Source organism: Lampetra planeri, chromosome 18 (genome assembly GCF_965212315.1).
Source record: "Lampetra planeri chromosome 18, kcLamPlan1.2.h2, whole genome shotgun sequence".
Lineage (NCBI taxonomy): Eukaryota > Metazoa > Chordata > Hyperoartia > Petromyzontiformes > Petromyzontidae > Lampetra > Lampetra planeri.
This window is the reverse complement of record NC_136124.1, coordinates 10,018,362-10,032,669: the sequence shown is the minus strand read 5'-3', so window position 1 is coordinate 10,032,669 and position 14,308 is coordinate 10,018,362. Positions and strand designations below refer to the sequence as shown.

The following is a 14,308-nucleotide window of genomic DNA, read 5'->3' as shown; positions in this document are numbered from 1 at the left end:
GTGCTATCATTTGTGGCCTGGTCGCTTCTGAAAGAGACCGATGTAGCTGAGTGGGGGCCTTATCTGGTAAAGTAATAAATGTACTTTTTAGTTTTAATAACCAGGTCTCTAACACATCTTCTCAAGAGAAGGATTTAGACGTTTGCACAGGATGATCTTCTCATTCACTCTCTTAACCAAAAACTCTTGCCTGAATATTCAATAGTAAATTGCAAACAATGTATACATGTTAAAAATAATTGTGAAGGACAAAAATTGCATGTAAAATAACACCATGATAAACCAGAACGCGTAGGCAAAGACAGCTTGAACATTTCAAAAGATTTTTTTTTATTTAAAAGCCATGGGATATTGTTGCATAGTTACAGGAGCAGGAAAAATGTCTTAAGTCTGAAGTGTAATTTAATTTTGAAGTCCGTCACTATTGGCACATCACACAAAATGCTTGGCACAAACACATCCAGAGCGTTCAGTTACAAATGATTATTATTTCACTTCATATCAAAATGTCTCAGGCTGCAAGGATCCAGGCCTCCAAGAAAAACGAGGCAATTTTTTCTTTTGATTCGTAAAAAAGCACAACGTATAAAATTTTTTTAAACAGAATTCATGATGTACATGATTCCCCCATTATATTATTCTCTATAAAATAGACTGCATGGATACACGTGTGCAAACACAAACCTCGCCACAAAAATCAAATTTCACAAGGCAGAGCACAATTAGATGCTCATGTACAATATTTAGAAACAATATTGTATTCTGAATTAAAGATAACCCACGTGTGCCAACATTTAAAACTATTACAGCATATCCTTGGCCATACAGTTTCAGACAAATGCCACCTTAAATTTTGATTTAAAGCTTTCGTGACTGCAGGGATTCATATTCTTGGTTCTTTCAGTAAAGTCATGTAGAAGGGAAATAATAAAATAATAAAACAATTAAATTCTCACGTTTCGATTGCAACACAATCATCATCAGGTGTGGTTTTCACACCTGATGGTGATTGCTTGTGTTGTTTTATTTATATTATTTCCCTTCTACGCGACTTTACCGAAAGAACCAACAATATAAATGCCACCTTGTTCGCTCAAGAAATGAAAGGTTTTGTAGGTGAAACATTGATAATTACGCCTGCTCCCTTGCAGATATCACTTCTCCTTCTTGCTGCACTACAAGCCATTGTCAATGCCAAACCGATTAAAAACTGACAACATATGGACAAGTTGTACATTTGAAATGATGGGACTTAAAACGAGTACACAAATAACATGCCACAATGTCAGAAGACAGTCGAAAATCCACCCAGGAGTAATGTAAGCCATCGTTTCCAATGCAAAACAAATAATAATAAAATAAATAGCGCAACTGAATTTTTCAAGTGAATAGTTGCTTTGAAACCATTTTATTTACAGGCTTACCCTTGACAAAATCTCTTGCAAACCACACGGGTGATTCTTGGTTAAGACACGTCAACACCTCGCCAACGCAGAGAGACACGCGCGCGTCGTTGACAGTCGCACATCAGAGGGGGCAGTAGAATGACTGCGGCGCGTTTCCTCGCGCCATGTCGTGCCGTACCTCCCAGCGCAGCGCCGAACGCTTCTTCTCCGTCGGTACCACGTACGTGTTTGGCGCGAAGACACGCTGGGGTCTCTGCGTGTTGACGGGCAGGGTGAAAGAAATCGGTGTTGAGAAAAGTGCGGGGATCATCATAGATGACGGCACCAAACTGTAACTTGCGTGACATTTATTCCTGTATTCAAGTTCATCGGTTGAATTGCCAATTTAAGCATCGTACTGTGATCCATCATTAGTCCCAGTGTTGCTGCATGAATACGTTGCCATCAGTTAAATGCATCACTTCCCACGGCATAGCTCGGACACATTAAGCTCCCGGCTGCTATTATTGTCACGAGTTTTGCGATTCAGTTTATATAGCAGTGTAATGATATGCATCACTTCTTGGTTTGAACAAGTCGGCGTGTGATATTGCCAAACACAAATTTACCTTCAGAATTGTTTTTAACAATGGCCTGAATATGCCTCGACTACAAAAACAGCACTTCCTATCCAAATGCAGTAATTTAAAATACAAAATTCACAACAGATTTCACTTTAAAAACGTAAATACTTACAGGAAGCGGTTCTTCTTTGTAAAGCATATGTTCCTGAAACGTGACAAGATATTACAATCATGATTTTAAGACCTTTTTAACGAACACCGCCGATAATGAAGCGTAAAACAACATATCCGTCAAAGGAATTGCGTCGCGCCACCTACCCGGATGTTCCAACGGAGATTCTTTCGGTTACATTCACCAGGCGGTTTAAAATTCTCCCATTCTTGCTTGTACTGTAAATATCTGCAAAAAGATTTTACATTCAATGCGCTTCTATTTTTGCAACAGCGGTGATGTGTATTTTTTGTTATACAAGTTAACAATATTAAAAGAAAAGAGAAACATTGCCAATCATCTATCTTCACACCTTTCCAGATAGCCCTCCAGATGCATTCATGTGACAGACTACAATGTCACTAATGTCTATCCATGCTATTGAAGGGCAAAAAATTGTGATTGACAGACACATTACAAAATAGCACATACGTTACTTTAACGTCAGAATTATTGCTTACTTTGCAACGGGGTCGGTCTTTTTCAAGTTTCTTGTGTGGGGATGATTCATCTGGGGTCTGATGACTAGAAAGAAAACAACTTGTCACACACACAGCATTCATTGCAAATACACAGGCGTGTAACGTGTAAAAACCACTTTGTATTAAATACAACAAATCCAACGAAGGTGGTGCACAATGGTTACAGCACATGGCTAGCAGCAAAGTTAAAATCCCAGTTTGGGCTCAACTGGGCCCTTCGTCTCTTCGGGGTTAACAACATTCTTACACTACACCGTGAATAAACGCATGGCTCAGGATATAAGCCCCGCTCGACGTTACATAAAATGGGTAAAAAAAATTTTGTTAACATAAATAGCTAAATGAACCCACAACAATGTACACACACACACAAACCTACAGTATACATGCATGTATATGTGCTGTAAATTTTACTTGAAAGCTCAAATCAACACTAAGGAGTCACAGGCACTATTTTAACACGTGTCAATAAACTATTATTCACAATTTTTATTTTACAAGGTAAGGCCCACTGAACTATATAGCTTTTTTTTCTGAAGCGACCTGGCCACACATGATAACTCAACTAAGTGGCTTATGTGGAAATTTACAGCAGTCAAATACTCTTAAACGCTGGCATAAGAATTCCAGCCACTTACAGGAGGGTGGATGATCTTGGACTGAAGCTCTATCCTCACTCGCCGATCTCCAAGTCCACTGGGAAGGACAACACAGGAATCAAAGATGTCAAAACGCAAAACAACGTATTTTCTGCACACAGGAAGATGCAAAATAAAACCAAAACCCACCTGGCAGTTACTCTAACCTAGGCTGCATCTCCCAGGCGGTCCTTACGAGTTAAGCTCCGTTAATAGGTAAACTGACATAAATCATGATCGGTCACATCACAAGAGCACCCTGGTGATGACATTACATCGATCTATTAAAATGTGTAGGTGACATCGGTTGGATGCCAAAGAAAAACATTTAACGTGTTTCTCATGAACAGAACTTTACACTCATGTTGGACAGCCAGTGGTACGTGTATAAAAGTATTGTATCTTAGCTTGATTTCGCTTCGAGAGTCAACACTCGTGATGCTAATGAAGTAGCCTTATGGTGAAAGCTAGAATATTCGGTCACTTAGTTTAAACCGGTAACAATCATGATTGTGTTCTCCATATTTTTGGCGAGCCATCGAACAGAGATGGTCACTGGATCACGCGCTTTCAGATGCACTTCTGCGGCCATCAGGAATGCTCTTCCAATATTAGGTAGCCAATGGAGCTATGCACTTTGAAATCTAGATTGAAAACTCGTTTCTTTAAAACAGTTTTTGTCCTTAGTTTGTTGTCCTTCCCCTCACCTCCGATTAGCACGATTGGCTACGTACAGTGTGAAAGAAGTTAAAAATGCATGCACATTAATATTGCTATTTACATGCACTCCATTGTTTGCCAGTTGTGGGCCTCTAATCAGTTTCCTTCTGTTCAGTGAAAATGAACAAGTCGAGCGTAATGGCATGCTATCAGCATGAATGCCGTGATATAAAAACACATTCCTGCGGAGGGAGCTGGTAGGAACGTTGGGTTGCTCGGTCAATGGCCAGGGTCAACGGCGGCGTGGTGTATTCCGCAAATATGCCCGACTGTTAGGGCAGGCACAAGCCGGTGTGAGTAGGTTAAACGTTGAGTTTTATAAGGGCACCACAGGGTGACCAGCCCCTCCCCACCCAGCCCCTCCCCACCCTATCCTCCCCACCCAGCCCCTCCCCCCCCTATCCTCCCCTCCCCACCCAGCCCCACCCTCCACTCTCCACCCAGCCCCACCCATCCCATTTTTGGATGCATGACGGACAGACAGAATAATCCCGTGTGGGCTGGTGTAACCAGGATGTTACTACCAGTATGAAAGTATTATTATAACGTATATATATTAACGATACCCGTGTAGTCGTGCAATAACAAAGAGCAGGCAAGTGGAAAGACAGCTGCAAACAAAAAGCGCACTCACCCGTGAGGGTGGCGGTCGAGTCTGGAATTCCCTTCGCCCCCGGGCACCGCCTGCTCTCTCACTCTCTTCACTCTGCGATGCGGAGTCACTCTCCAGGGATATTGGCGGTTGCCTGAACTCAAACTCGCTTGTCGTCTCTGCAAGTGAACCAGCAACGGATGGCAATTTAGCGTGACACATTTACTTAACAGATTTCACCCTCACGCAAAGATTTCACCCAAACCATGAAGATTTTTTTTTTGCTAATGTTCGGCGAGGGATGTTGACAATTCAGCACAAGTCAAGCAACTGCCATTGACTCGTTCATATTATGGGAGGTAAAATTCTAATTAAAAGTGTCGATGACCCAAGATTTTTTTTACATTTGTATTAACTCATTTAACTTTATATTATTTATTTCCGTCCCATTCCCATCGTTGTTTATGCATTGGCCTAGTATGGGTTTATCTTTTCCATGCAATTTGCATAAACAGGACACGGATTCTCACAATGCACAATTCACGTGTAAGACATTTAAAAAAAAAATGTGAATTTATATATCATTACAGAGTTAGTGACAGCACCTCGTGGTTAAACGTTTCGCACACTCCGTGTACACAAACACTACCTGCATCGCTTTCTGTTGCCGTGGACTCGTCAAAAACTTGCACCTCTCCATTATGCCTCCTATGACAAGAGCAAAAACGATAACCATTCAGTCAATACAGCCTTAATGAAATATATATATAACGTTCGAGTATACGGTCTGTTCTATCACGCGGAAATTGCATTCCTGAAGAACACCGCGCTATGGAAAAATCGCGTTATAATAAACAATATATCATATAGGGTAAAGCAAGTCCGTGATAACACGTGAGATGCGTACGCAGGCTGAACAAAGATGGAGGCACGTGGGAAACATCTAGAAGCATCCAGCAGCATCCCAACGCCTTGTGTGATAATGCAACGCCGAGGCAGCCGTACAACCGCTTACTCCGACTCGCGTGACGTAGTTCTGTTCACTCAATTGCTTTCAATCCATATCGCATCCGCGTTACAAAAAATGTGTTCCCTCATACATTCATCGCGTAAATATCCAATTCGCGTTATGAAAACAAGACGCGTTATAGGGGAACAAACTGCATACTTGGACGGTTCACAAAATGATGCAACAAGTGCCACAACATTTCAACTTATAATAAATACGTTTATTTTGAAATGTGACGTATTTATCCTCCTAAAACATGGGCACACACATATATACAGCTACAGGTCTCAGCAGAAGGAATAGGGTATATCAACTTTAAATATTAAATGAATGATCCAAGGCCAAAGCGAGTGAAACTTCACATTTTGGGAGCTCGTTTGCAGTGCACATACTGCTCAATCATTTTAAAGTCTGCTACACATTGCTGTTGGTTTTCACTATTAACCCTTTCCCATTTCAAGACGTCTACAAGTTGCAGGGTGGGTCCAGTTCACCGCTGAATCTGGGAACGTGCAAGTGGTTCACCGTTAATTGTATTGAGAGGCATAGCGCTGTTGTTTTTAAATACATTTTACTCCCCAAAGATAACTGTAGTGACACGACCACACTATGATAGCTGGCGCCAAATTGTGCCACACTCCCTCTCGCATGGCCTTGTGGGAGCCTTGGTACCGATAAAGTTATTTTAATTTAGTTTTTCTTCCATCGGAATGGAAAAGGGTTAAGTCCAGTTTTCCAAAAGTACTCCAACCTGCTCTCATTACCTCTATTTTACGATTTTCATCCACCTTCAATAACTGCGCTAGGCATATCAATCTGTGCCTGAAGAAGAGCATTTTAAATTGGGGTATATTAGATGATATGAAAGAAAAACTAACAAGAGCTTAAAATGTTTCAGATAAATAGTCAGGTCCATGCTTGGCAAAAGACTGACAGACAGGAAGAGGTACACACATGGATTAGAGAACATCCACAACTTAGCGACACCGTCGCTAGGTGGAAGTGACGGTGGTTGAGACGAACAACAGTGGCTGCTAAAGAGGACACATGCCTGAGAGGACATCCACCGCGGAGGAGCAAAGCAGCTACATGGCGCACTAGATGGATTGTTGCGTCGCAAGACCTTGTGAGATGACAGCGTTTAAAGGCCGATTATTACGAGCGCTCATTGTCCAGACATAGCACCAGCACATGTATTGTATGCGATGTTGAACACACCTGAGCACTTTGCGCTTGATCGCAGGCTTCCTGAATTCAGTGGCGGAGACGGGGCGCCTGCTGTCAACGAAGGAAGGCTCCTCGGGTGAGCTATGATTGGTGGCCGGGATCTGCGGGTCCCCCTCATACGCGGGCAGCTGCGGCTTCCTCGGAGCGTGGAGCTGCGAGAGCCCCGCGGTGGGGGAGCTGCCTCGTGGGACGTGCGTTGTGTGACGTATGTACGGGTCCCTCACTTCACTCCGGCTCACTCGCGGCCGCCTCGAATCAGGCTCGAGCCAAGCCCTCTCTGCAGAACAAGGAATTCCCAGAGATTGAAGGTAAATGAACAAATGTTTGTTTTATGCAGCAAAACAAATATTAAGGAAATATTTAAGTGCATCTGTCAATTAGCCATACGAATCAACATCTTCCAGAAACATCTGTGTTTCATAGGCTGGGTGTGGGTCTGATAAAAAAAAAATACTTTGCCGACAAGGTATACAAATTAAACGTCAAAATCACCTGCGATTAGCATGGTTGACTTTGTATGGTGCGAAAGAAGTACAACATACATACATACTATTTCATTTTAAACAAATATCTTGGCAATCGGCCAGAGGAAGAGATGTTAACTTTTTATACATTTCCCATTTCGGTGGCGAGATGTTAACTACCTCGCCTGATATACAGGAGGTCGTGGGTTAAATTCTGACCCTGATGCTTGTGTATTTGGAGTTTGCATGTTTTCCCTGTAGTCGAGTGGATTTTTCTCCAGGTCCTCTGGTTTTTCCCTCCACATTTAGCAACATGCATTTCGAGTATTTGGCTGCTATAAATTTCCACACGATAAGCCACCTCGTTGAGCTATCATTTGTGGCCAGGTCGCTTCTGAAAAAAGAGCTGTTTAGTTCTGTGGGCCTTACTTGGTAAAATAAAAAATTGTTTTTTTATAGCCTCCAAATGGCACTAGAGGATTATAAATGCTTAAAGGGAAGCAGCAGGAATAAACTACGCTGCGCCTATGAGATTCAAGGTAATTTGATCACCGCATTTCAACCATTGTTGAAAACGTGGGTATTCAAGTATACTTTTCCGAGGATTAAGATCTCACAACACCTGTTCGAGATGCAGACTACTGTGTTGATCTCTCTTTTCTATAATCCTCTGCCAAATGGCAGGTCTTTGGATCAAGCTCCAACTTGTCTGAACTGTCTGCTTCACACCACTGTGGACCACTGTTCTTCAATTTTTAATCATCGTCATCATCTTGTGTGCAGGTGAACAAAAGGATAACCGCCACCTGTCAAAGCTAATAGCCACAGAGGTTTAAGGATCAACAACAGAAAAGAATGTGACGCCCTAGTGGACGTAACACGGCGGCCGAGCGAACGTGCGTACCATGTGCAGGCAGGATGGCACCACGGGATGGCAATGAGGGGTTGTGCCCGTTCACAGAGGCACTGGACGATCCCGACCGTGACCGCTCATGCTGGATCAACTGCTGCAAGTCTGCACAGAGGGCAAGAGATATTTTGCACCTCCGATTAGCACGGTTGGCTACATATGGTGCGAAAGAAGTTCAACAAGAGAGGCAGAGGGTGTTCATGAAGAAGCGTTGCATTGCGATTTCACGCTGATAGATCTCATCAGCATCAAGTCCTTGGAAAGAAAATGTACGAGTAAAGCTCTTTTGGTCAATATGATGCTGGATGAGGGCACAACAATTTAAACATACGTCACGCTGGTCATTACAGCACGAAGGCAGAGACAACAGCATGGGAGCACAGAGGTAGCATATGCATTATAAAACTGTCCTCTGCAATCCATCTTGCAGCCAAGCAACTTTTAACATCAACCTCTGTGTGCATGGTGGTCACGCATCCAAGTATTATCCAGGCTCAAAACCAGCGTAGCTTCCGAGATCCGATTCAAACGGCCACATTCCAGGTGATTTGGCCATAGGCTGGGATGAATATATTAATGTGGTATTCGATTATTTTATATTACTCGTAATAATGTGTCTGGGTCTTACTGCTGCAGTCACTGCATGGGATTCGGGCAGCGGACGCTGCAGAGGACGCGAGGTCAATGATGATATTGCTTCAGGAGCTTAACTTTAAGATGCCTCACAGACCACTGCAAGGGTATTATTCTGAGAACGCATTCAAAGGAAGCTTGCTCTCACGTTCCCAAGCTGATTTTACATTTGTCTGTGTTAAGATTCCAGCTGTACACAAATAGTAATTGCTAATTTTTTCAAGCAGCCCAGAGATGCAAACAACCAAGCTAATGCCAAAAAAGAGGGGTGGTAAAATTTCAGTGGTCATACTTCCAGTTTCTCTATAGTTTAAATGCCACTCATTCACCGTATAGCACAAAAAATAAAATTCCTCAATAACACTCCCTTGCAGTGGAATTGAAGGATGTGTTTAGTTAATTATTTGTGATTATGCACCTCTGGCAACACAGAACACACAACTATCCCTGTGAATTAGGAAGAAACGGACTGATGTATCCAAGCCATGAAGCACTGTAATGATTATGAACTTTGGCTTGCAAAGTTTATGCCGATATAAATCACATTTGCACGATTTACTATTTGTCACCGACTTTTGAGCATGACAGTCCGAGATAGATAGGTCTTTGAAGTTAGCCTTATCTAAACAACAGTGACGAGATGTTAACTGCCTCGCCTGGTATACAGGAGGTTGTGTGTTCGATCCCAATCCTGATGCCTATATATTTGGAGTTTGCATGTTCTCCCTGTGGTCCACATTTAGAAACATGTGTTTAAGAGTGTTTGTCTGCTATAAATTTCCACATGATAAACCACTTCGTTGAGCCATCATTTGTGGCCAGGTCACGTCTGACAAATAGCTATATAGCTCAGTGGGCCTTACCTGGTCAAATAATAATAGTTAATTAATTTATGTGAATTCAGCTTGTACTGCCTGTTGTTCAGCATGATGTCCAATGTTTCAACCCACGTGCTGGGAGCTCTCACAGGATCGAGCAAATCACCAAACACAACATGCCAAACGACTAGGACTACAACCGGAAACCACTTCAAAAATGTAGGGCATGGTGGTCGATAATTTAAGAAGCGGTCTCACCTTGCTGGAACTCGCGCAGTCTCCCCTGGGACACGTTATGGTAGCCGAGGGCAGCGAGTTGGCTCCGAATATCCTCCTCCGAGAAACTCAGCTCCTCCATTGCCCCTCTCACCGTGTCACCTACTGATGTCATGCAAAAATACCCAATGAATTTTGCTGAAGCGTGAATATATAAGCGATGAATCCAGCCACGTGATTTAAATTACCAACCAAGACTAACATCAGTCGTAAGTGACAAATTAATCGGGCTTGGGTGCCTTGCTTCATCAACCATCAAAAGAGCAGTGTGGTCACGTATTGTCAAACAACCTCCTTGACCGACACGGCTGGGGAGAAGCCTTCATCCAGCAGTGGATTGACAAAGGACTCTAAACTATTATCAATGTTATACACACACACATTTGGACGTTGCTGCTGCGGATTGTTGAGATAACGCTCAGTCCCCACGCAGCCAATACAGCACTGTACTCTTAAGAAACCGTTGCACTCAAACAAAGTACAGGTTGCTAGGAACGCCATGAAAAGCTTGGGATGCTACAGGGGAGGGTATAAGGTAAACAATGTAACAAGCTGCAATTGAGATTGACGTATTCAATACCTGCACTACTGAAAATTGTATTGCATTATTACTCATAACATTTACAATTGCATTATTTGTGGTGTTAATGCCGCACAACGCATAACATTTAATACTGTGAGTATTTAGAATTACATTGCGTCTCAAATGTACAATCGCATTAGAGAAATAAGAACTTTGCATTACACCTCATCACGTTCACAGTATCAATGTAATACTGACATTGCATTTAGTATTACATGAAAACTAAAACGTATAACAGCGTTTACAGAGCAACTGCACGTCATCACGGTTTACATGATTGCAATAATTACACAATAATTTTACTGAAATTGCATTGTGCTATATATTGTACATTCCGGTCATTATAATCTCTCATTAAACTGTAATTGGATCCAAATGTATAATTATATCGCAGGCCAATTGTACCTAAATCATTGTATTGTAACAGACTTGCTGTATTATAACTCGACACAACACACCATTACCGCATGATAGAAAATGTAATGACCCCTAAATTTTCACAATCGTTACACAAGAGGTATTCGCGTTTTCTTGGCATTTCAATGAAGACTCGTGGCTCTTTACTTATATTCACATTTTCGTCGGGAAATTACCACTTGTAAGACCAATTAAACGACCGATCACCGCGATACGTTGCAAAAGTCATGATCATCGCCGAACTTAAATGCATTATCAGCCGATGCTGCTGTGTTGGAAAGTGGTGGCACGGGTGCTCTGAAGGGGCCATTGCCCGAAACGTCGCGATGTTATACCGTAGACACCACCAATCTTTTAACAGACTGTCGGGGCAAGTGATGTTAACAAGTTGCACCTATGAAAGCCGGCACGGCACACCACACGAGGGGGTGGGTGGCCAGGAACATGCCCGGCCGCCTTTGTCTCCCCAGTGAGTGGCGATGTTTACACACCGCACCAAGTAACTAATTTGAGGCTGTGTCGACCTAGGGGGAGGGGGGCACCCAGGACCGGGTTCAGATAATTAATCGTCACCGGTGTTGGTGGCCATGAGTGGGAATCGAACTCGGGTGGCCGGGTTTCGTAGCGCAGTGGCGCTAACCACTACACCACCGCTCCCCAGGCACACAACAACCGCCTGGCGGCGACGTCACCACGGCGCCTGTGCCAGGCTAGGTGCACGTTAAGGACACGCGTGAAGTGTCGGAACGTACGTTGGCAGGAGGTCGCAGGACTGACCCAGGTCAGGTGACACGTGACCGATCGACTGAGATTGACGAGGCAAGATGCACCACCACCCACACCTACAGTGCCAACTCGCTGTGGTTTAGCCACACACACAACACACCACACACACAGCAACACACCACACACAGCAAAACACCACACACAACACACCACCCCACACACAACACCATAACACAACACACCACATACACAACACACACAACACATACACAACAACAACACACCACACACACAACACCATAACACCACACACAACAACACACAACAACAACAACCGCCATTCGCCACTAAGTGGCGGTGACGTCACCACGACGCTTGTGCCAGGCCATGTGCACCTTGAGGCCACGTGAAGTGTCGAACGCCCGCTGGCAGGAGGTCACGGGGCAGACCCACCAGGTGCCACGGGTCGACTGACCGAGATGACCGAGATGACTGGCTGATGCACCACCTGTGCCCCCTACTGTACCAACTTGCTGTGCTTTAGCCACCCGGCGCTCCGCTCGTTGTTGTGAGCGTCGCTCCTCCGCCCTCTGTTGTTGTTGGAGGGCGACTGCCTCCAACTGCCCAGTAGCGTCCTTCACGAGCCTCCTCCACTGAGGCCGATCTTGACACCGCTGGTACCAGTCATCGGCAAGTCCACTCAGCTCCACGTCCTCCTGTACCACATCACTCCATCTCTTTTCTAGCCCGTGCCGCGCCCGTTTAGCCCCCTCGATCCGGCCGAACAAAAGCTGTTTAGGCATGCGGTGGCTGGGCATGCGGGCTACATGACCCAGCCAACGCAGCCTTGCCTGCCGGAGGAGCTCACTGATGGGACTTTGCCCAGATCTTTCAAGGACTGTGAGCTCCTCACACAACCCAGCCGGGTTAAACCCAGGATGGATCGTAGGCAGGCCAGCCTAAATGTTTCCAACCGGCGAAGATGCTCCACTAGGGGGGTCCACAACACCGCATACACAACAACACACCACTCACAACACACTACATACACAACAACAACCACACACAACACACACAACACCATAACACCACACACAACAACACAACACACCACACAACAACACACCACTCACAACACACTACATACACAACAACAACCACACACAACACACACAACACCATAACACCACACACAACAACACAACACACCACTCACAACACACTACATACACAACAACCACACACAACACACACAACACCATAACACCACACACAACAACACAACACACAACAACACACCACTCACAACACACTACATACACAACAACCACACACAACACCATAACACCACACACAACACACACAACAACACAACACACCACACAACACACCACTCACAACATCGCTTCGTGCTCCCATTCCTCGCGGACCTAGCCGCTGCGAAAACATCCTTCACGAAACGTTTAAGGTGCCGTCGAAGCTACGCTCGAGAGGAATTAGACTCGAGTTTAAGAAGAATTAACCATTACACTTTAAACATTAAACTTTCTACTTTACCGTCAGCAAAGCTGAAAGCGACCTCCCGCTTCGCTGGAACGGCCCCGACCGTTTTAAAAAATGGCGGCGGTTGGCGTCGTCCCGGCAGCCTCTGCGCGGCGACTTCTGTCTGCGCCCACGCGCGGAGCAACAAATGTTGTAGTTTTCACCGCTTCGTTTTTGTTATTTAAAAAAAATATCGATTTTTGGGGTAAGACGGTTGGTTGTAATCACCAGCGAAACGTCATACTCGATTTGTAACCGTTGTGGATTTTAACACGTAGGCTTTCGCGACCAATATCATCCATAAGAGGCTTTTTTGGGGGGTTAGATCGCGTAAATATACGTTGTGGATTTACTCTCCAACACACCGATGTGCTGAAATCGTCGCCAATTGGCATTGTTTTGTTGACTGCGTTGGGTGGTGGCGAGATTAACGACGACACACTTGAAACATTTCTACGTTTTCCACGCGGCAGCTCTCACTGAACGAGCCTTCCCTTAAATTTCGATTTAAAGCTTTCGTGACTGCAGGGATTCATCTTCTTGGTTCTTTCGGTAAAGTCACGTAGAAGGGAAATGATAAAATAATAAAAATAAAACATAATAAAATAATTCTCACGACGTTTCGGCCACAACGCAAGCAGCCGTCCTCAGATGAAGAACAGGTTTGTCGGAAAGACAGCGTCCCTTCTAGCTTGAACGCCATGGGTGGAATTGGGCGAATGTCATGCCAGACATGCAGTTTCATTTATTATTTCAGTTTCATTTTTTAGGTATGACCCCGTGAGCCCTGCGGCTCTTGACTCGGGTGCCATCGCAACAAAACAAAAACACGAACAAAAAACATCTTAAAGTGACTACACGCAACAGAAAAATCCTGGAAAAAAACAGTAAAGTCGTCCAGAAAAAAACACCGTATTTCAAAGCTGTGTGCAAAAATCCCAGTGGGATGCAAGTCAAACAATAACAACCATAAGACAAAGTAGATTACAGTTATCAGGCTAACTCTGTACAACATAGACATCTGCAATGGTATTTTAGTGGCTACACTGGCTCTCTCTGGCTACAAATCAGCGATGCTTAGCTAAGCCATA

At 44.1% G+C, this 14,308-nt stretch overlaps 1 protein-coding gene across 5 annotated transcripts; it reads right to left on the bottom strand.

The window, feature by feature from the left end:
* Positions 1-306: 306 nt before the first annotated feature.
* HYLS1 (HYLS1 centriolar and ciliogenesis associated) lies at positions 307-13,322 on the bottom strand. 5 transcript variants are annotated; one of them, XM_078602514.1, is made up of 12 exons: positions 13,233-13,275; positions 11,702-11,791; positions 9,932-10,054; positions 8,217-8,327; positions 6,840-7,125; positions 5,262-5,320; positions 4,655-4,791; positions 3,301-3,358; positions 2,642-2,705; positions 2,288-2,369; positions 2,142-2,174; positions 307-1,659 (listed from the first exon to the last, which is right to left on the bottom strand). In XM_078602514.1, the coding sequence occupies exons 3-12, from the start codon at positions 10,029-10,031 to the stop codon at positions 1,528-1,530; spliced, it is 1,062 nt and encodes a 353-aa protein (XP_078458640.1). In that variant the 5' UTR covers positions 10,032-10,054; positions 11,702-11,791; positions 13,233-13,275; the 3' UTR covers positions 307-1,527. The 5 variants fall into 5 exon arrangements, with proteins under 5 accessions (XP_078458640.1, XP_078458639.1, XP_078458641.1 ...); XM_078602513.1 differs by lacking the exon at positions 11,702-11,791 and having other exon boundaries at positions 13,233-13,322; XM_078602515.1 differs by lacking the exon at positions 11,702-11,791 and having other exon boundaries at positions 9,932-10,051; positions 13,233-13,305.
* Positions 13,323-14,308: the final 986 nt, after the last annotated feature.